Source organism: Talpa europaea, assembly GCF_964194135.1.
Source record: "Talpa europaea genome assembly, chromosome: 9".
Taxonomy (NCBI): domain Eukaryota; kingdom Metazoa; phylum Chordata; class Mammalia; order Eulipotyphla; family Talpidae; genus Talpa; species Talpa europaea.
In genome coordinates this window covers 116,154,736-116,174,816 of record NC_140076.1, presented here as the reverse complement: position 1 = coordinate 116,174,816, position 20,081 = coordinate 116,154,736, and the positions used below count along the sequence as shown (strand labels likewise).

Below are 20,081 nucleotides of genomic sequence, written 5' to 3'. Positions count from 1 at the left end.
AATTTACAATCCTTGGTTTTCTAAAAGTCGCAGGTTTATTACAGAAAGGAGAATGTACACGGCATTAACAGGCCGAGCAGATGCATCTACAATCTTAAATTCATTTCTTTCCCTCCTGCTTAACAACCACTTACATCCGTGGGCTGCCAATCAGAACCGTAGCAAGCCGCTGGTGTTCTGTATCGTGCCAGACAGACACCCGCGCCTCTGCCTGAGCGTCCCGGGACCCTTATCTAGAGCTACTCACTATTCCTGGACTTTCTACAAAAGCTTCTTCAAACAGGTGTAACAACTACAGAGAGCCGTGCGGAGGCCTGAGCCTTCTGGGAGCCCGCCTGCCTGCGCGCCGCAGCTCGAGGGCCTCCGCTCTTGACCGTCCTGGCGAGGGCGCGGCGACCACACTCATGCTTCCGGGTGTCCCGCCTGGCTCTCGACGAGGGAGAGCTCCAGCACGGGCAGGAGGAGCTGGGAGGCGTCCTGGATGTACGACGCGCTGTTCGAAGCCTGTCAGGGCAGGGAAAACACACATGCAAAATCACAGCCATTTAACAGGGAAAAACCACAAAAACGACAACTACCAAGGGGCAGAATCAGTCACCACCTGTCTGACTTCATACCACGGCACATGAAAGCCCAGACATAGCCATTCGGGCAAATTCATGGGGGAAAGAATGGTGAATGGTCCCAAAACAGAAGGTGGCATTCCTGCCCAGCTGGCTCCCAGAAACCGGGGCTGTTCTTTGCATCCGGTTTGAATTTGCATTCAAAGTTTTTACGCCTCGATTGAGTGGGTAGATCCTGTCACAGCATTTTAATTACTCAAAGAGGATTCCAGAAAGTTAAGGCCCCCCCACCCACGGGGCTGGCAGCCCGTCGTGACCGGGGCCTGGACTCGGCTCCGCGAACACAGCGCGGCACCCTGCAAGGGGACGGCGCTCCTCGCCGTCGACAGGCTACGCTGCGGGCCAGCCAGGTGGACCTTGAACAGGTCACCGAAGAGCTGAATTGCCTGCACAATTAACAAGAGTCTTTAAAACATGGAATACAGAAAATTCCATGCACAAAAGAGAATGTAATTGACCCTGTGAGCCTCCTCACCCCCTTTCCTAGGACTTAAACCACCCGCCTCCTTAAACCCAGGGTGCTGAGAAGGGTTATGCCAACACAGCCACCTCACTGACAAAACAAAGCAAATTTCTAGGCAAAAAAATGACAAAATGTTTTGTTTTGTTCTATAGCAAATCTCCTTGGCGTGGGCCTTAGTCCCGCACAAGCAGTGCTGGCCCACGGGTCATTTTCTGCCCTCAGGTTTCCCGGGGGCTCCAGAAGGGGCTTCACTCACTGCAAGGGCCAGCAGGACGCAGAGACCGTCAACCGCCCTCCCTCCCATGCACCCCGCTGCTTCCGCTTCCGCTGGGTAATCAATGGGGAATAGGAATCAAACACAGCATCTGCCCACATCTGCACCCAGCCTGGCTAAGGACCAATCTGACGGGGAAAAAATCAAAAAGTAGAAAAATATTTAAGGAGCCAATGCACAGTATCTCAGCAGTTAAGAGACTTCAAAACCTCCATCACCAACCTCTAGAAATACTGCCGTGATCACCGGATTTAGAACGTCTGCCTTTTCTCTAACCTAGAATAAAGGATACAGCGTCAATTAAAGAGCAAAGCACATTAAAAACACAATAAGCAGGACACGAATGCACCGAGGCACGCCTGGACGCTGAGACACGCGGAAGCAAGGAAAAGGTCTGGACGGGCGAGCAGACAGTCTCGGGCCCTGGGCAAGGCTGTCACCCAAATTGAGTGCCCTCTTGCGGTTTGGTATGGACTTTAAAAATGATCTTCAAAACCTCCCTGGTAGTGCAGCGGGTTGAGCACCGCGCTGTGAGGGTGTTCGCAGCCTCTGCAGCGCGGGTTCGATTCCCAGCCGGCCAGGGAGAAACCCAAATGGCAAGGCAGACGCCTCGCCCGCTGCTCCCCTCAGCAGTGTCTTCAGTCCATCTGCCTGTTCCGCTCCCTGCTCTGGCTCTGGCTCTGGTGAATTCTCTCACCCTCCCGCGCCTCTGACTGTACCCAGTGCTTGTATAAGTAAATCCTTAAAAAAATAAAAATAAAAATAAAAACGATCCTTGTTTTGGAAGGGGGGTGGAAATCCATGTGACCAGAGTTGTAGGCCAATTTTAAAACAAAATGTGCACATCTGGAACACGTGCTCGAACGCAGTGGTTTGAAGGAGCTGGCCCGGGGCCAGGCTGGCAGGGCCCACAGGTGGCTACCGGGGGAAGGGACCGTCACCAAACACACGGCAAGGGCTGGCTCAGAAGACCTACTTCAGGAAGCACAGAAGCCCTGTGAAAGAAAACCTGAGGCTGGAGGCCACACCCGAGCGCTCGGTGCCGCCTCAGCACACGGCACACGTTGATTTTCAATGAAACGCACTTGAAACGCAGACGTGGCCCCGCGGTGCACTTCACTCAGGAAAAGCGCGTAGCCTAGGGTACACTAGTGACGTGTAAACATTCTCCTAATTCCCCCTTTCCAGGGAGCACAGGGGACTAGGGTGGTGGGTGTGGTATGGTGACAACACCTGAAAGGTATCAGGCAGATGTTACCTCAATTAAAAATAAATCAAATTCTCCCCTCCCCTTGTTTCACGTTGCAGAAGGCTCTTACGCTACCTGAGGCTCGTGAAGAAGTCTGGATTGAATCTGTTGCCACAAATTCAGCGTTTTAAAAGAGCAGTGACAAGCGTTAGTGCTGAATTACAACTACGGGACTTTTGTTGGCTGTGGCTTGAGAATAAAACCAAATGCACTGCAAAGAAAGCAAAAGAGCACCCTGGGTGGGGCGCGGGTCTGTACCGAGGCTGCGGCTTAGCGCGCTCAGCTCCGAGCGGGGACTTCACCAGGGCCCCTGCCGCCCCGGGCGCCCCCTGCAGAGCCACCAGCTCTGCTCTGCGAAATGCTCCAGGTTTCTCCTGACTCATGAGCAGCAGCTCCCGAGTTGTCCTTGGAGCTCACACGCCTCCACTGCCGCTGACGACCCCTTCACCAAAAAAGCCTCAGCTTCACCACAACCACTGGCAGGTGCCAGGCAGGGGGTGCCCCAAGTGAGCAAGGTGCTCCCCTCAGAACTAGGGCCAGCTCTGGTCTTATCAAGGGCTCCACCCAGCTGTCTCGGGGGAACAGAGTACACTGCGGACCCTCGCACAGCCCAGGGAGGCACGGCCCAGGCCTCACAGCAGGGGAACGGAAAACAGAAAGTGGCGGAGATTCCCGAGTGTCTCTGGCGAGAACAAAGAGCCCGAGGCCTGCGACAAGGTGGACGAGACTCAGAAACATGGCGCTCGAGGACAGCAGCCAGACCCGGCGCCGTGGTGATGCAATGACATGGCATGGGCAGGACAGCACGTCTGTGGACAGCCGGGGACCGGCTAGAACGGGATGACGGAGACGGCTGCCCGAGTTCACAGGCCACCAAAACCACCGGGTCAACACGCAGAGGGACGAGACGGGTGGCGCGCAGGTGAGCAGGGACGCGTCTGCCTGAAAAGCTAGTGGAGCAGGAGCGACGTCGGTCGACTCACCCCGGCGGCGGTCAGGCAGCTGGTGAACTCCCTGGACAGGAAGGACAGCTCTCTGCACAGCGCCACGGTCATCCTAGGGAGGAGGGGAGGCGTCGGTGGGTTCTGGATGCTCTTTTCCAACAAGCCACTGAACAACTGTCAAAGGAAAACCACTCCCTCCTGGCAGGAAGGATGAAAGAAGAGAGCTTCTCACGGGGGTGAGCTGTTAAATCAAGTACATAATAAACCTGGCGACGTCTCTGCGCCGACATTCACACCACAGGGAGAGGCGGCTCAGGCCGTAGGAAAAGTTGTTGCCGCAACCCCTAGAGGGAACTGTGCTCTCAGGGCTAAATCAGAGAACACATTTAGGGGGAAAACAGTACTTGAAAGATACTAGTCACCCCGACACAATATTCAAGGCCAGTCTCTGCATGCCCAGCTGCCCCAGCCACGCGCGTCCATCTATCCAGACAGGCGAGTGTGAACCTATGCACGTGTACAAGTCACAGACACACCAGCTTCCACACCCTGAGCACACGCACACGTACAACGAAGTGGGGAGGGGGAGCCAGCGGCAAGAGTGCTCCAGCCACGGGAGCAGCCACTTCCCATGCCACAGGCCGCATCAGGCTGCAACTCCCTCATCCCTAAGGACGGTGGGAAGGAAGGAAGCTAAGCCCTCCTAGGGAGCGCAGCAGCAAGCTGTGGGCAAAGAAGACTGAGAACCAGGGGGCCCCCAAAGCTGACACTGTGCACGCGTCACACGCTGCCTGCAGAGACAGTTCTCGTCCCTGAACGAGATTACTTGGCAACGGTCCTTCCCCTCCTCTCTCTACGTGCATCCTATTATTTTTGTTCTAAATCACCATGTGGTGGGGGAAGAGGTCCAGACAGACCTGGATTTAGGGCCTCTCTGGTGGCGCAGGTGGTTGAGCACAGTGCCGTGAAGCTGTCCACAGCCTCTGCAGTGTGGGCTCTATCCTGGCCGGCCGGGGAGCTACCCACATGGCGCAGCAGACCTCTCCTGTCTCCCCGCTGCTCCCCTCCGCAGTGTATTTCAGTCCGTCTGCCTGTTCTGTTCCCCACTCTGTCTCTGCTGAATCCTCTCACAACCTCTCCCCTGCCCCGTACATCTGGCCTGTACCCCGGGTCTTGTATACAATAAATAAATAAATCTATGAAATAGATAAATAAATCCCAGGCTTAACTTCTCCAAGGCCACGCTCCTTTGCTGTTAAACCCCAGGCCATCTCACAAGCCAGAACTCGGCGTGTGAGCCCTGAGTGCCGAGCCTGACACACGGCTCCGGTGGTGACGTCGTCATGGGCTGAATTCTATTCCTTTCAGAACTAAAAATCCGAGAAGGACTTCTCCGAGCACGAGTTGGTCAACAAAAAAGGGCAGAGTCATACCGCAGATGGCCTCGGCACTTAACGGAAGTAAAACCCGGCGAGAACGAGCCCCGGGCGTGAGTGGTGCCGCAGGGGCAGGCCCCATCGGCCCCGGGGACGCGCCGACCGGCAGGGCTCAGCCACTTACTGGGAAAGGGCCCGGCCCCGGTCTAAGGCAGTCACGTCCTGCTTCCCGCCATGCAGGACCAGGGCCGCCGTTTTGTGAAACAGTTCGATGGAGCAGGCCGTCAGCTCCGCGAGGCTCCGGATGGCAGAGGCGTGGATGTCCTGGGCAGAAACAACGGAGGTCAGGAGAGGAAGCGCGTGCCTGCGCGGCCCCTCGGTGAGCCCCACCCCGGCGGCGACTCGGCCGCGCCGCTGGGCTCGGAGACCCTCGGGTCAGGTGAGCCCGCGTGACTAAGGTGCAAAGTACGTGGTGGCAGCTCCTGGGACCACCCTCGAGACACACACACCTCCCGGCCCCGTCCTTCACGCCTCTGGCGTCCCAGCTGGGCGCCTCCCCTGGATCGCCGGTGGGAGCTGTGGACGGCAGAGCCACAACCCAGAACCCGGGCCCTGACTGCGCCACCCACACCTCAGAGCTAGAGAGAGAAGCCAGCCTCGGGAGCCCCGTCACCTCGATGGAAACGCTGTTCAGTTGCTCGGTTTCTGCTTCCAACTGCTCTTCTCCCCCTTCCCTTTCCGCTGATGGCTGGGCCAGAACCGTCCTGACCCACTCATAGGCTGAGCTTCTTGCCTGAAAGAGAGAGATGATCACCCACCAGCAGCTCCCTTCAGTGCTCTGAGACTGCTGCGCCCACAGGCCGGCACCCCACCACCCATCTTCCAGCGGCTCAGACCCAGGCTCACATGCTCTATAGCACCAGAGACTGCTGTCCACTCACAGCTTCTAGAATTCCAATCCTTTGATTCTTTTCAAGCAGAGGTGTCCCTTGCAGACAGTAAGGTCGCACACCTCCTGCGCACCCACGCAGGCACATGTGTCCCTGTAACTGCGACCCACACCCAGATGGCAGACCTGGGTGGTCTGCTCGGCCCTCCATGGCCAACACTGCCTAGACCACAGCCCTTTCCACGCCCAATGGTGACCACTCCTCTGCCCAGCAACGAGACTGGTTCTTAAAGTGGACAGCAACAGGCACTGCCCAAATGCACAGGGACACTGGGTGTCGGGCTCTGCAGCGGGACAGGGTGTGGCAGCTGGGCCTGTGCTGCCGCCTGTCCTCACGGCGCATCTCCTGTACCGCTGTGCAGGCTCTCACTCTGTCCGCACGCCACCATCGGCCCAGCGCCCTGTGAGGACCTTTGCTTGTTCCCTGGTTCCTACGACTTCTGCACGTACTACCTGCTGGGCCACCCCTCTGGGCCTTCCTCCCTGGCTCCTTGCCAACCCCTGACACACTTCAAAAGCAGGCGCTTGCACAGCAGTGTCACCCGGGGCTCCGGCAGGCTCTGCACTGCCTCCCCCCGCCCTGCTCTGCACCCCCACCTCAGGGACTCCAGCCATCCTCACCTGCAAGACGCCTCGTCCCTTACTGTCAGCACCGCCAGTTCCTGGGAGGACACAGCCGCCTGCGCCCGCACGCGTGAAGGAAACCCGACAGGCCTCACACACACGACGTGGGCAAAACCTGCACTGACCGCCTTTCTCCTCGCCCCGACGCTCCACGCTCTCATCCCCGAGGCTGCAGTGGTGCGGCGGAGCTCATCACCAGGGCGCCCATGACAGCCGCCCACCCAGTCACTCTCCGTGGCAGGCTGACTCCGCCCAGGCCGCCCCCTCCTCTCCACCCAGCACCACTGAGTGTGGTCACTGTCGAGCGCGCCGTGGCACCTGCTTCTGACGGGGCTCCTCTCCCCAATAGCTTCCCAGGGCCGCCGGGGCCCGCCCAGAGCCCCCTATTGCTCTGCCGTCGGGGCTCCTGGGAGAGGCGTGTGCCTTCACACGCCGCAGCCCCCGGGACCAGCGACTCCTCCGCTGCACCCTCCCGACTTCCCACTGCACAGTCTGTGACAGTGGCCGTCACGTGCTGCTCCCGGGGGCGAGAACAGCCTTTGTGCGGGCTCAGCCCGGCGAGGTGCTTAGACAACATCTGACAACATCTCCTCCAGGCAACTTTCAAGGCCTTCCAGGAGACCAGGCCCTGCGCCACTGAAGTGCCCCAGGCCCTTCTCTGCATGTCCTTCTGCCCGACACTGACAAGACACAGAAGCTAAATACGTGCCTGAACCCTTGACACGCCAGACCACACCTCCGCAGGCGACCTGACAGGGCCCCTCGGGACCCGCAGCTGGCATCTGGACACTGCGTGCAATGGCTACTGCTTAGCTAGCAAGCACCCCTAGTGCCCTCCCTTCACACACAGGTTCCAGGGTCTTCTTAGTTCACGTGTTCATGACAGGGCTGCTTCCGCCCTCGCTCCAAGGACTGGCCAACAATCCAGGCCCACAAACCAATCAATCCCGCCATCCACTCGGTGATTAGTTCACGATGGAAAAGTGATCCAGGACAAGGGCGTGGACAGTGGCCTGGAGTGGAGGCGAGCGTGGGCCAGGGTGGGAGGCGGGTCCGGGTGTCAGGAAGGCCCCGTCCCATCTGCGCTGGGGCCCACTTTGAAGGAGTCGGCAGCACCTTTCCTCAAGCAAGTGGGGCGCTGCTGCTCACGCATCATTTCACAAAGCCCAGGAAATCGCTAAACTTATTTTTTCAAGAAGGATTTAAGCGCGCAAATACTCAGACAGGGAAGTCAGGCGTGTATCTGGGACAGAACGAGGATTGAGATGAGCAGGGTGGCGGATGGAGCGGCGGGGGGAGAGGCCCTGTTTCCCAAGCACCTTGCACGGCAAAGGCTTAGGGCATGCAGGAGCAAGAGCTCCTGCCGGAGCCCTCAGACAGCGAGCTCTCCTCGAGCAGGGAACGCGCCAGAGCTCTGCCTGTGCACACGCTGACGCCTCACTGGAGCGCGCACACTGTCCGGGACTTCATGCCAGAGAAACTGATGAGAGAGGGCGGTTGTGCTTGTTCAAAACCACACAGCACGTCAGAGGTAGCAGAGCTGGGATTTTAAGGAGCAACAAACAGATCCAGACTTGAAGAAACTTAAGATTTAGGATGGGAGGTGAGATACGCAGACTTAGGAAAAAACAACAAAAATAACCTACAATAAATTTAGGAAAATAAACGCGGGCGAGTGAGTGCACCGGGCAGAGCACCCGGCTCGTGCCATGTCAGCATCCGCAAAGAAAGGAGATGACATCTCCGCATCTTAAACACGCTGCTTATCTAAACAATAAACACAGGAAGGACACGTCCTAAAGCAAGAGCACCTTCACTCCACAGGAGAGAAGGGCGGGCGGTGGGAACCGGGAGGCCGCGACACCGCCCCGGGGGTATTCTTTGTAGAGCTTGACTTTTGGAAATTCACTAATACTCTATACGGTCCAAAATTAAATTGACAAGGAGAGAAAAAATAAACTATTCTAGGCTGCAGCGTGCCGGGAGCCGGCCCTGGCACGCGGCCCATGCTGCTACTGTCCTAGAGGCTGGCCCTTGGCCCACTCCAGGCTGGACAGCAGGCTGCACGGACAACGTGGGAGCCCGACCAGAGACCAGGCCTCGGCACGGGCCTCGCTGAGCCAGGGCTCTGGGGAGTGGCAACCCCCTGCTCCCCGAGGGCTCGCTTGCCAGGAAGTGACGATACTAGAGTCTTTATCCGCTTGAACAACACAAGCAAATATACGAAAACCACCAAGCGGTAACTCACCCTGGTGAGTTTCTCCGGCCGGGAGGAGACCCGCAGCTGGCCAAACAGCTCCGTTACCTCTTTGGTAAAGTCTTCATCCCCTAAAAAACAGCAAGCCCCACATCAAAAAAAGGGGAGGGCCCAGGGAAGGAGAGGGCAGGGCGGGGAGGGGAGAGGCTCACAGCAGCAACGCAGGAGCAGCAGCGGGAGGCCATGCCCCCGGGCCCCAGTGCCTACAGACTCCACCGTCAGGGACGCCTGCAGGGCTTGTAAGGGAAGCATCAGCATCCCACCCCTGAGAAGAAGAAGCCAGGGCTCGGAGAGGCTGAGTTCCTCAACACCTCGCAGCAAGGGTTAGGAGTCCATCCAGGCCTCCCCACCCCCCCGTCCAAATCCCGTGCCCTCGATGGCCCCAGAAGCAGACGGGAGAGCTGGGGAGGGCAGGACACGCAGGCACGACGCCCGGGCTTCCAGGGAAGCGGAACTCAAGTCCTGACATGAAACACGAGGCCAGTCGAGCCAGGAGAACAGAGGCTGCAGGCCGAGAAGACCAGCGCACAGACCCAGAGGCGCGAGGCCCCAGCCGCGGGGCGTATCTGAACACAGCGGGAGTGAAGGGGAAAACCAGGCCAGGAAGCGAGGCCGGGCGGGGGCCCCAAGGAGTCGAGTCTCCGAGTTGAGACAGACGGCGCAGCTCGACTCTGAGACCTTGCCTGGGCTCCCGGCGGGAAATGTGCTGAAACGGTAAGAGGCCGAGGCAAGAATCCAGGATCCCGCTAAGAAATAAAGGGGGGGTGGGCCTCCCCGGTGGCGCAGCGGTTGAGCGCTGGGTTGCGAAGCTGCCCGCGGCCTCTGCGGCACCGGTTCGATCCCCGGCTGCTCCCCGGCCACTGGAGGAGGGTCCCACATGGCGCGCAGACCTCTCCTGCCGCCCGCTGCTCCCCTCAGCAGTGTACTTCGGTCCTTCTGCCTGCTCTGCTCCCCGCTCTGGCTCTGGTGAATTCTCTCACCCTCCCGCGCTTCTGACTGTACCCAGTGCATGTATAAACAAAAACAAACAAACAAACCAGCAAACAAACAAATAAATAAAGCATGCCTCTATAAAAAAAAAAAAAAAAAAAAAAAAGAAAGAAATAAAAGGGGGGGGGGGAAGAAAAGAGGATGCCAGGGCCTGCAGGATGTGGAAGGATGGTACAGAAGCTGCTGGAACAGCCGGTGAGCAGCGAGGGGGACCCCGACACCCACACTTGAGAACCACGCACGCAGCGGCAAGTCGGGCGTGGAGACCCACGGCTCGTCCCACAGCCAGGACGGCGCCCTCCCTCTCCCGCAGCCCATCGCTTCCCAGGGACGGGGGCCGGACCGCCCTGCCCCAGGAAGGCAGGCAGAGCCCTTTCCCACTGACGCGCCCGTGTGAGCACCCCGGCCGGCTCCGCACCCGCAGACAGCCGCCCCGCGAGGGCACTTCTGCGCCAGCTGCCGAGGCCCCGACTGCCGCACGCTGCTTCCTCCCCGGCCCTTAGGGAAAAAAATCCCCCGTAGGTTCTTCTGTCTCTCCCAGCGACCCTGTCGTGCTCTCTCGGCAGAGGATTCAAAGGGTTTCGCGACCGGCGGTGACGCGAGGCCCGAGAGCCGGCGCGCAGCAGGACAAGCAGGGCTGCCGGCTCCGGCTCACAGCGACTGTCTGAACATCTAAGCCTGGGCCAGGCAGCTGGAAGTGACTGGAACAAAAGGGATGAGTGGGAAGTATGCAGGCACCCCGGGGGTTCACAGGATAACGCAACAGAGCGCAGGGCAAGTGTGGAGCTTTTACTCACACTTCACTCACTCTCTCAAGAGCGCAGGGCTGGGCCCGAGGCGGGCCGGGGCTCTGGGGGACTCAGGAGGGGTCACCCCCACCGCGGCACCAGGCACGTGCTCTGCTCTCCCCTCTGTACCGGCGAGGCTGGTGACTTTGTGCTGTCGCGAAATACAAGGCCAGGGGTGCACGCTCAACCCAGAGCGCTGGCAGGCTGTGCGGGAAGCTACCTCTCCAGAGCACCGATCTCCAGCAAACGAGTAGCAGAGAAAAATATCACAGGTACAAGTCCATGTGCTCAAAACCCCCTTAGAGTCCTCTAAATGGTATTTAGAGATCGGGCTTTCTGGTTACCATGGCATCTCCACGGCACAGACGCTGCACATGACACTGCACAGACACTGTGACGCTAGAAACGTCCATTGGTCACGCAGACGACAGAACTATCCACTGACCCCAATGAGCATAAATATCTGGTCTTGAGCTACAGTCCCTGGTTGGCAACTTGTAAAATCCTAAATGCCGAGAGGGACAGTCTTTGGTTACAACCAGTGACACAGGGGTCCAGTTCCGGATGACCCCACTTTCCAATCAGGCTCTGACACTGCCGTCAGCAGGGCTTGCTCCTCAGGACGCAGTGTGGAGCAGAAATGGGAACAAAGAGAAGAGCCCCTTCGGCAGAGCCCCTGGCCGCAGGGGAGGCCAGCCCCTCTCAGAGGCTTTGCTCTTCACACCCGGCTTTCCAGCGCCCTCCAGGGGGCCAGAACAGAACACGTGAGAGCTGGGGGACAGCAGAAGCAAGGTCACTGACAGTAAAAAGAATTAAACCAGAACAAAAAATACGCACAGAAGGAAGCCAAGGTATACCATCTAAAGCAGCACCCAGACTTCTAGAAGCTGAGAGGGGCAGGGCACTTTAACAAGCAGCTAGTGCCCCCCCCCACCCCGGGTGGCGCAAGGAGTTAAGACGCAGCCTATAGCTGTCCACAGACTCTGCAGCGCAAGTTCGATCCCCGGCCAGGAAGCTACCCACATGGCGTGGCGGACCTCTCCTGTCTCCCCACTGCTCCCCTCAGCAGTGGATTTCTGTCAGTCTGCCTGTTCTGTTCCCCACTCTGTTCTGGTGGATCCTCTCACCCCCCGCATCTCTGGCCTGTACCCCAGTTCTTGTATGCATAAACAAATCTTGAGAAAAAAAAAAAAAAAACAAGCAGCTAATGAGCATTTTGGTCTCAGGACCCCTTCACTCTCAGGAACTTTACCCTTACAAGTGTTTTTAATGTTGCAATATATACACAACGTTTACCATGTTGAAACTAAAATGAGAATGTTCAAAAATTCATTGATTTAAAAGCCCCACTGACTGTTAACATAAGTTATTTTTTTAGAAAAATAACTTTATTTTCCAGAAAAGGAACACTACAGTGAACTCACTATCATTGTTTTACTTCCCTATAAATTTCTAATGCTGCTTCCAGGAGACAGCCACCACTCTGTCACCTGATTTTTCATTCAGTTTGTTCAAATACGTCATTTTCTTTAAATATGTGAAGAAAATCCATATTCACAAAGGTCCAGCTGGAAAGGAAAGAAGCATTTAGACGCCCACTGAGATTCGGGTAGATACTCTGTAATCTGGCGTCAAATCTCAAGGCCAGGCCCCGGCCTGGTGAGCACAGCGGGAGGCTGCAGCCCGGGTGGTCCGCGCCACCACACTGGCTGAGGCGCGCTGGCCTGTCTCCCTCCCACGATGGGTTTGGGATATGACGCACCACTTGTTGGGGAGAGAGCAGTTTTCTGAGTTACAGATTCTCCAAATGCTGATGTACTTGACAATAAAATATCCCAAAGTGATCAAGTTTGTTACGCTCACCACTGAATTCATCGGAAAAATCAGCACGCCGGATGCAGCAAGATACAAGCTTTTCAACTCTAACTTCCATTTAGTTTGAATTTTAGTGTTAGTCATAAACACTGTCAGCTGCTCTCCAGGAAGTGAAGGCTCCCTGATTCATCCTCAAGAAAATGTTCACCAACACCCTACTCTGAAGAGTCCGTGCGCCTGACCTCAGAGCTCCACGCAGAGGCGGTTGCTGGGCCTTGCACAAGCAGGTCGCACACGTGCTTCTCCACAAGACAGATCAGTATGAGCCACCGGGCATCGCATGGGTGTAAACCCAAGCGCCAAGACTTCATAATAAAGCCAGCTGCCACCGCTTCATCAGAACAAGAGCCACAGCAAGCAGCCCAAGTATCGGGCCCGCCCGAGTGCTGGTGCAGCCGGAGCCACTGTCTCCTCGCCAGACCCACCTCTACTTCCACATGAAACTTGCAAATGTAAAAACAACTTCTCTGGACAATCAAATAACATCTTGGTATTATTTTGCAGTTCTGACTCATAGACGAAAGCTCTGCAAACCACACTTCTCAACCTGCCATGTGACTTAGTCTCCCATGAGGACAACAGGCTGGTGTCTTGGGGGGCCCTGAAGGAATATTCACTTTTACAAATCTTAAGTTTCATCAAGAAAAAGGCAAAACTGGGGCCTCCCCTGGTGGCGCAGCAGTTGAGCGCTGGGCTGCAAAACCGCCTGCAGCCTTTGCATCGCCAGTTCGATCCCCGGCTGCCGGGCGCACAGACCTCTCCTGCCGCCCGCTGCTCCCCTCAGCAGTGTACTTCGGTCCTTCTGCCTGCTCTGCTCCCCGCTCTGGCTCTGGTGAATTCTCTCACCTTCCCACGCTTCTGACTGTACCCAGTGTTTGTATAAATAAATAAATAAATTTTCAAAAAAAAAAAAAAGGGCAAAACTGTACTCATGACTTTCTACTTACAAAAACAAGGCTAGCAAATTACTGTTTAATATCTCAGAATATTTCCAGCTAAATGTTAAAACAAAACAACTCTTTTTTTTTTATGATTTTCAGGCTTTTCTGCCCTCCTGCCACTAGGATTGCATGCCTGATGGCAGGCACCTGCATTTTGTTACATTGTTTTTTGTTTATAGAGGCATGTATTATTTATTTATTTGTTTGTTTGTTTATACAAGCACTGGGTACAGTCAGAAGCGCGGGAGGGTGAGAGAATTCACCAGAGCCAGAGCAGGGAGCAGAACAGGCAGAAGGACCGAAGTACACTGCTGAGGGGAGCAGCAGGTGGCAGGAGAGGTCTGCGCTCCATGTGGGAACCTCCTCCGGTGGCCGGGGAGCAGCCGGGGATCGAACCAGCACCGCGGGCAGCTTTGCACCCAGCGCTCAACCGCTGCGCCACCGGGGAGGCCCAAAACAAAACAACTCTTAAAGCTTAAAATTCATTTGCCCAGAAATTAGGCTTTATGGAAATCACCTCCTTTACTGAAGACTGTGCAAAACTATGCATATACTTAATATGCAGATACTAAGTGTAGCAATGGTGGGTCCTGAGGGAATTTAATGTAGGCAGATACTAAGATGTGGCATAAAAACACCCTGGAAAGCATCGTGACTAGAGTTTGACAGGTGCTGAGAGGCCCTCGGAGCTCTCATGGCGAGAAAAAGAAAAGAGAGACCACTGCCCACATTTTGGAGACGAGCACCCTGCATGCCTCAAGTCAAAATGGGGTCAGCAGTCATGGGAGACAGCATGGCAGGGTCAGTATCCAGGGAGACAAAAGCTCATGGACAACCAGCCAGGCTGAGGCAAGAATATGACAAGGTAAGCTGCCCAACCTCAAGAGCAGGAAGAAGTGGGACGCAGGATTAGACGTGGAGGAGCCCGCGTCGGGGCAGGCTGAGAGGGGGCACATGTGTCCAGCAGCTACCCACCTCTGCCTGGCCAGGCGCAAGGCCACTGAGAACTATGTGAAAATTCTCACTGCAAACAGTGGTATCAGACTACTGTGGGTGGGGAAAACCACCCACTTCAAAGGCAGTGAGCTGAGTACAAGTGCACCCCACTCCTACCCCTGCTCGGGGGGGGCCTCACACGCTACCTTTCCGTTCTTCCTCCTCTTCCTCACAGAACTCCGCCAGGGAAAACGCTTCTTTGAGTTGCTCCAATTCAAGTTTGAGAGTCTCCAGTTCTTCTCCACTCAGAGAATTAAGAATAGATTTCACCTAAATGGATATACATAAGGAAAATAACAAGCTATAGGAGCACGAAAGGTGGAAAACGTTCCCACGTGAAGAAAAGGACATCAATCAAACTGAGACATCGTGAGCTCACTTGAGTCAGCTCAAGTGACCCCTGACCACCTTCATGCAGAGGCTGGCCCCGACAGAAAGGCAGCCGAATGAGCACTCTCAGAATTAATACAAGCCAGAAGTGACTAGCAAACATGAGTGCCTCACCATGGCGGAGAAGCAGGGGTGACATGAAGTAGGCGTAATCATTTCAAAGCTAACAGGTAACTTGGCAACTTAAGCCAAAGAAACTAAAAAAGATCAAGGTGACGGGAAAATAACAGGTGTGCTATCACACCAGCCCTCAGGTGCCGCCGCGCCCTGCCGTTTACCTTCCCAGAAGTACCACCTGACTCGCTCTGTCGCGAGCAACTACACAGAAACGCGCCTGTGTGTGCAGTGTTTCCAATCTCAAGCCCCTGAGACATCCCATCTCCCAACTGTACGAAAAGGGAAGAAATCAGGCCCTGGAGGACACGCCCTTCTGGAGGACCCCCTCACCCCCACCAGCAGGGCCTCTGGCCCAGAGTCACCTTTATGTCACTCTCCCGGGAGAGCATCTCCAGGGCCTCCAGGTGCGAAAGGCCTTGGAACTCATCAAAGAGCAGCCCATAATGAATTTTTTTGTCCATTTCCATGGTAACCTCATTGGAGGACGACAGCTCCTCCTTCTCCTTTGCCTCCCGTAAAACCTGGAGGAGAGATGGAGGCATTGCATGGCAGCGAGGAGGAAGCCCCATGGCGAGCTGAGCTGGGAGTGTGGAGGGGCCCAATGGGAGGTGGGCAGCAGCCCGGAGCACTGTCCCCTCTGCCCGGCTGCCGCTCAGATCTGATGGGCTCCGGAGCTGCAGGAGAAATGATCACATGTGAGCTGATCCTGGACGAGGAAGTAACACCCCAGTATCTCGGTGTCTCTGAGAGTGGCTTAAATATTAATCAAATAAACACATCCCAAGAACGTGGCGTCCAGAACTGAATGAACAGGAGGCTCGTGCGAGAAGGAAAGCGGAGGGAAACAGAGGGCATCCTCTGCCCCCCTCCCCATGTGGGAGAAGAGCTGTAGCGACAAAGCCACTGAAAATTCTTCAAAAAATCCCAACAACACACTAACAAGGCTCCACGTTACCAGAGGTGGGAATACCAGACGGCGGCAGAGGCAGGCCAACAGGTAGCACCTGAGAGAGCGTTGCGTTCCGGTACATCAGGCCCTTGGTTCTTTTAAAGCCGGGGTCCCCTTCTGCTATGACGTCCATCGTCTTCTTCCCGATGAATTCCAGGGCGTCCAGACCCCCGCTGATGACGCTCCTGCCCTAGGAGACACACGCGGCTGTCAGGGCAGGACGCGGCCCGTGGGCGCCCTCCAGGCCTCAGCAGAGCCCGCGCCGGGCGCAAGGGGCGGAGGCCTTGGCCAGATGCGGCTGCGGCGCGCGGGCGGATGCAGGCCGAGAAGCACGGCATCCTACTGCCGCCGGGCACTCGCCGATCCCGTGACTGGCAACCCCAGGCGGGCCACGGACCCTCAGGACATAGAGGTCAGGCCACGGCACGAGAACGCTCGTGGCAGAGTCTCCGTAACAGCTGGAAACTGGAATCTGCTCCAGTTCTCACCGACCGCGGCATAAAATGCCGCAAGGACATGAAACGCGCCGTGGCCACAGGAAACAGCGAAGAGAACGGCATGCACCACAGAAACCACCACAGGTTGGTCAGACACAGAGCTGAGGCCGCCCGGCACGGGGGCGCTCACCGTACGAGCCCACTGAGGTAGAGTCTGAAAGCACGAAGTGAACCGCGATGCAGGCTAGTCAGAACTGCGGGCGAGAGGTGACAGGGGAGGGCACACCCGGGGAGGCATCTGGGAACGTCCTTCCTTAGTCGGAGCGTGTTCATGTTGTAAAGACTCCCATGCACGCTCACTCTTTCACGTCTCCATGTGTGTTACACTCTGCGTCTGTGTTATTCTAGGTGACGCAACACAAAGGTCTACCAAGTGTCCACCCCCCTTCCACGTGGAGGAAGGATAAGCTCTGATGTGACTCTTTCTGGAATGTTTCTAATCATCTCCTCCCTTTCCAGGTGTCCATCCTAGGGATCTCCTCTCCCCTTTGCCTAAGACGGCGCCGGTGCTTCTGTAGAACCGGGCCGTCTTCCAGGGCCGGCAAACGAGACCCCTAGTCCACAAAACGCCTGGAGCCCTGCCCGAGCCCGCGTCTTCCCTGACGCCCCACCTCGTGTCTCCAAGGAACGCGTCCGCGTAGTTCCCACTGCCCCTCAGGGGAAGGTGAGGGATGGGCTCCGGCAAGAGGGACTGGCCCGGGCCTTTCGGGGACCAGCGGCCGCGCGCACTCACCGTGCTCTGGACGGCGGTGGAGATGGTGGCGAGCACGCCGAAGGGCCCCGCCGCGGCCGAGCTGTCCTCCGCGGCACCGGGCTCGCCTGCGGGGGAGGACGGGCACGGACATGAAGAGATGGTGCGGACAGCGCTGACTGCTCAAAATTTTAAGCATCTGTCCCCGTTTCCCACACACAAGGACCCAGACCTTTCTGCTTCGTGACTGTAAACCATTTGCCTGTGTTAAATTGAAAGCTACGACAGACAGCTGCGTCACGTTTCATTTCAGTTCAAAAGACTTGTTAGCAACCAGTGTATCCACGGCAGTCCTCCAAGAAACAACACGCTGTCCGTTTACAGAGCGGCGTGAAGTGACGGCACGCGCGTGGTTAAGGACAGAGACCCGGCAGCTAAAGGCTCCGAACCCCCCTTCTCGCCAGTCCCACGATGGCCTAACATCACACACTCAATTCTTTATCTACAAAAAATGGACACAACTGTTGTGTTCTGACCCATAATTCCATGTTTCAATGTCCCAAGCACTGACCTGTAGCATGATGGGCCTCCGCGGAAACCTCACTAGGACTAGGAATTCCCAGGGAAGTCTCTGCCTTTTCAATGACGTTTGAAATACCTTGTCCTAATGAGAAAAACGGTAACATTTTCATATCTGAATACTACTTGCTATTAGTCTTCATACTTGAAGAAACAAACCAAAACTCAAAGCTGTAGGTTTTTATAACTGCTCCAGTCACAAGAGATGTTACTTTGACCATACATGACTAATTTTTGGGAATGCGTCTTACCAAAAAAGTTTTGATTATCAACAAAAATTGTTTTATATTAACTTCCTCAATGTCAACCTTCTAATGAGATGCTGCAAACCCCAGGGGCAGTATAAATCAGAATCACTAACGCACCCTCAAACTGTAACGCTTTGAGTAAACATGGACTTAACAAAGACATTTTTAACCCAGATTTCTAGAAAGCAGACACACACACACACACACACACACACACACACAAATGACTGGTGACCTTACCAACTGTGGCTACTGTGGCCGAGGCCGAGGAGAGCAAGGACTTGCCCCAGCTGCCCCAATAGCCCCATCCAGTCTGGGGAACATCTTTGGAAACAGTTTCCTATTTTTCCCAGTAGACAGAAAAACAAAAGGAAAATGGAAAAATTAAATAAGGCATCCAATCATTAGCCTGCAGTATGGGTGAACAAATACATATTGTTTGGCTAAAGAAATATGTCGCTTGACTGACAGATGCACTTAAGAAACACACAGCAGGGCCTCCCCGGTGGTGCAGCGGGTTGAGAGCTGGGCTGTGAAGCTGTCCGCAGCCTCTGCAGTGCGGGTTTGATCCCGGCCAGGCAGCGAGGATCCCATATGGCGCAGCACCTCTCCTGTCTTGCCCGCTGCTCCCCTCAGCAGTATATTTCTGTTGTCTGCCTGTTCTGCTCCCTGCTCTGCCTCTGGTGGGTCCTCTCACCCTCCTGCACCTCTGGCCTGTACCCCAGTTCTTATATAAAAATAAATAAAATCTTAAAAAAAAAAAAAAAAAAAAAAAAAGGAAACACACAGCAAAGGCATCACCAGAAGTGAGAAAATTGTATTTTATGATTACAAAAGTTCAGAAATAGTCACAATCCTAAGCTGGTACTGATTTCAAATTCTTTTTAGCCCCAACATTTTAAGTGTAACTGTGGTAACAGACACCCCACTAGGCCCCAGCCTGGGATACCTGAGCAGAGAGAGCTTGTGCAGTCTCAAGGTCGCTGGAGGGCTTAGACTCTGGTCTTTTCCGAGTGGAAGCTACAGGTTCTGGCCTGTCCTCTGGTGTGGCACTCTGGGCAGCAGGCCCAGCATTCTCGGCGCCCTCATGGTCCCCACCTCCAGCGCAGAGGGGCGCTTCAGTTATCACTGCAGTTTCAGCATCATCTTTATCCGACATGATTAGACCATTGCCTGGTAAAATCCAGACCCAAGGGAACAAAAAACATATTTTTATATATTTGTTCAAACTGTTTGAGATCATCACAGATTTACAAGCAGATTAGGAAATAAAAGACACATGATATGCTGCTACCCCAGGGTCCCTATGGCATGGGTCACAGAATTTTAAGATCACAGCCCACACAGTGTACAGTTACTGACCGTGTTCGCTCTCACCAGGCTCACCCCTGGGCCTGTGAGCTTACCTCTGTGAACATTTATTTACGCAGACTCACGTGACCCCAGCAGTCAGCACACAGAACAGGTCAATCACAGGGATCTTTCATGTTATATTTTTAAAAAGAAGTCACCCTCCTTCCACCCACAGCCAACGCTGACCTGTTCTTCCTCTCTAGACTCTTGTCATTCTGACCTAAAAGTACAAACCTGCAGCATGGAACCTTCTGAGATCAACTGTGTCCACACTGCGGGAGTCCCTCGGGAACCATCCACGTTGGGTATGTGGACAGTTTCTTCCTTAATTCTCAGTGGTGTTGCTTGGGAGGGGTGATTCCCAGTTTTTTAACCATTTATCTGTTGAAAAATATCAGGACGGCTTCCAGTTTGGGGCAACTACAAACAGAATGGCTACGAACATTCCGGAACAGGTTTTCATAGGAATACGAGCTTTTATGTCTCTGGAATTAAAGACCAAAGTGTAATCACTGAGTGTAGGGTAAGGTAAAAAGTGTCAGGCTTTTCTGGGCACCTGGAGTAGGGTGTGGGCCTATGTAGATGGGATTCACCTGGGCTAAGACTGGGCTTATAAAGGTGGTGTCATGGAGACACACCCAAAGCAGAGAGAGAACGAACCACCAGTGAGCAGAGAACGGCGGAGGCCTGCCAGCCTCCTGGCCCCCCAGCACCCCTGCCTGCCGTGTACCTGGTAAATCCCAGTAAAAGCCTGCAAAAACCACTGAGGGCTCCAGGACTCTCTTCTTACCCTGTCTGCTCGGGTCATAGAAAACCTGTCCTGGCTCTTCCTGCCGCTACACTGGGGCACTTTTGAGTTTCATAAGAAACAGTGGACACGCCCACGCCAGCACAGTTGTTTCAGTTTT

The 20,081-nt window shown here is 55.3% G+C and overlaps 1 protein-coding gene across 1 annotated transcript; it reads right to left on the bottom strand.

Annotated features, from left to right (window-relative positions):
* Positions 1-402: 402 nt before the first annotated feature.
* FAM114A2 (family with sequence similarity 114 member A2) lies at positions 403-18,979 on the bottom strand (the record flags this gene model as incomplete). Its single annotated transcript, XM_084242496.1, has 13 exons — positions 403-504; positions 1,583-1,636; positions 3,593-3,665; positions 5,114-5,253; positions 5,603-5,722; positions 8,751-8,830; positions 14,496-14,619; positions 15,219-15,377; positions 15,861-15,995; positions 17,036-17,121; positions 17,565-17,657; positions 18,061-18,160; positions 18,770-18,979. The coding sequence occupies 13 exons, from the start codon at positions 18,977-18,979 to the stop codon at positions 403-405; spliced, it is 1,476 nt and encodes a 491-aa protein (XP_084098622.1).
* Between the last annotated feature and the right edge of the window lie 1,102 nt (positions 18,980-20,081).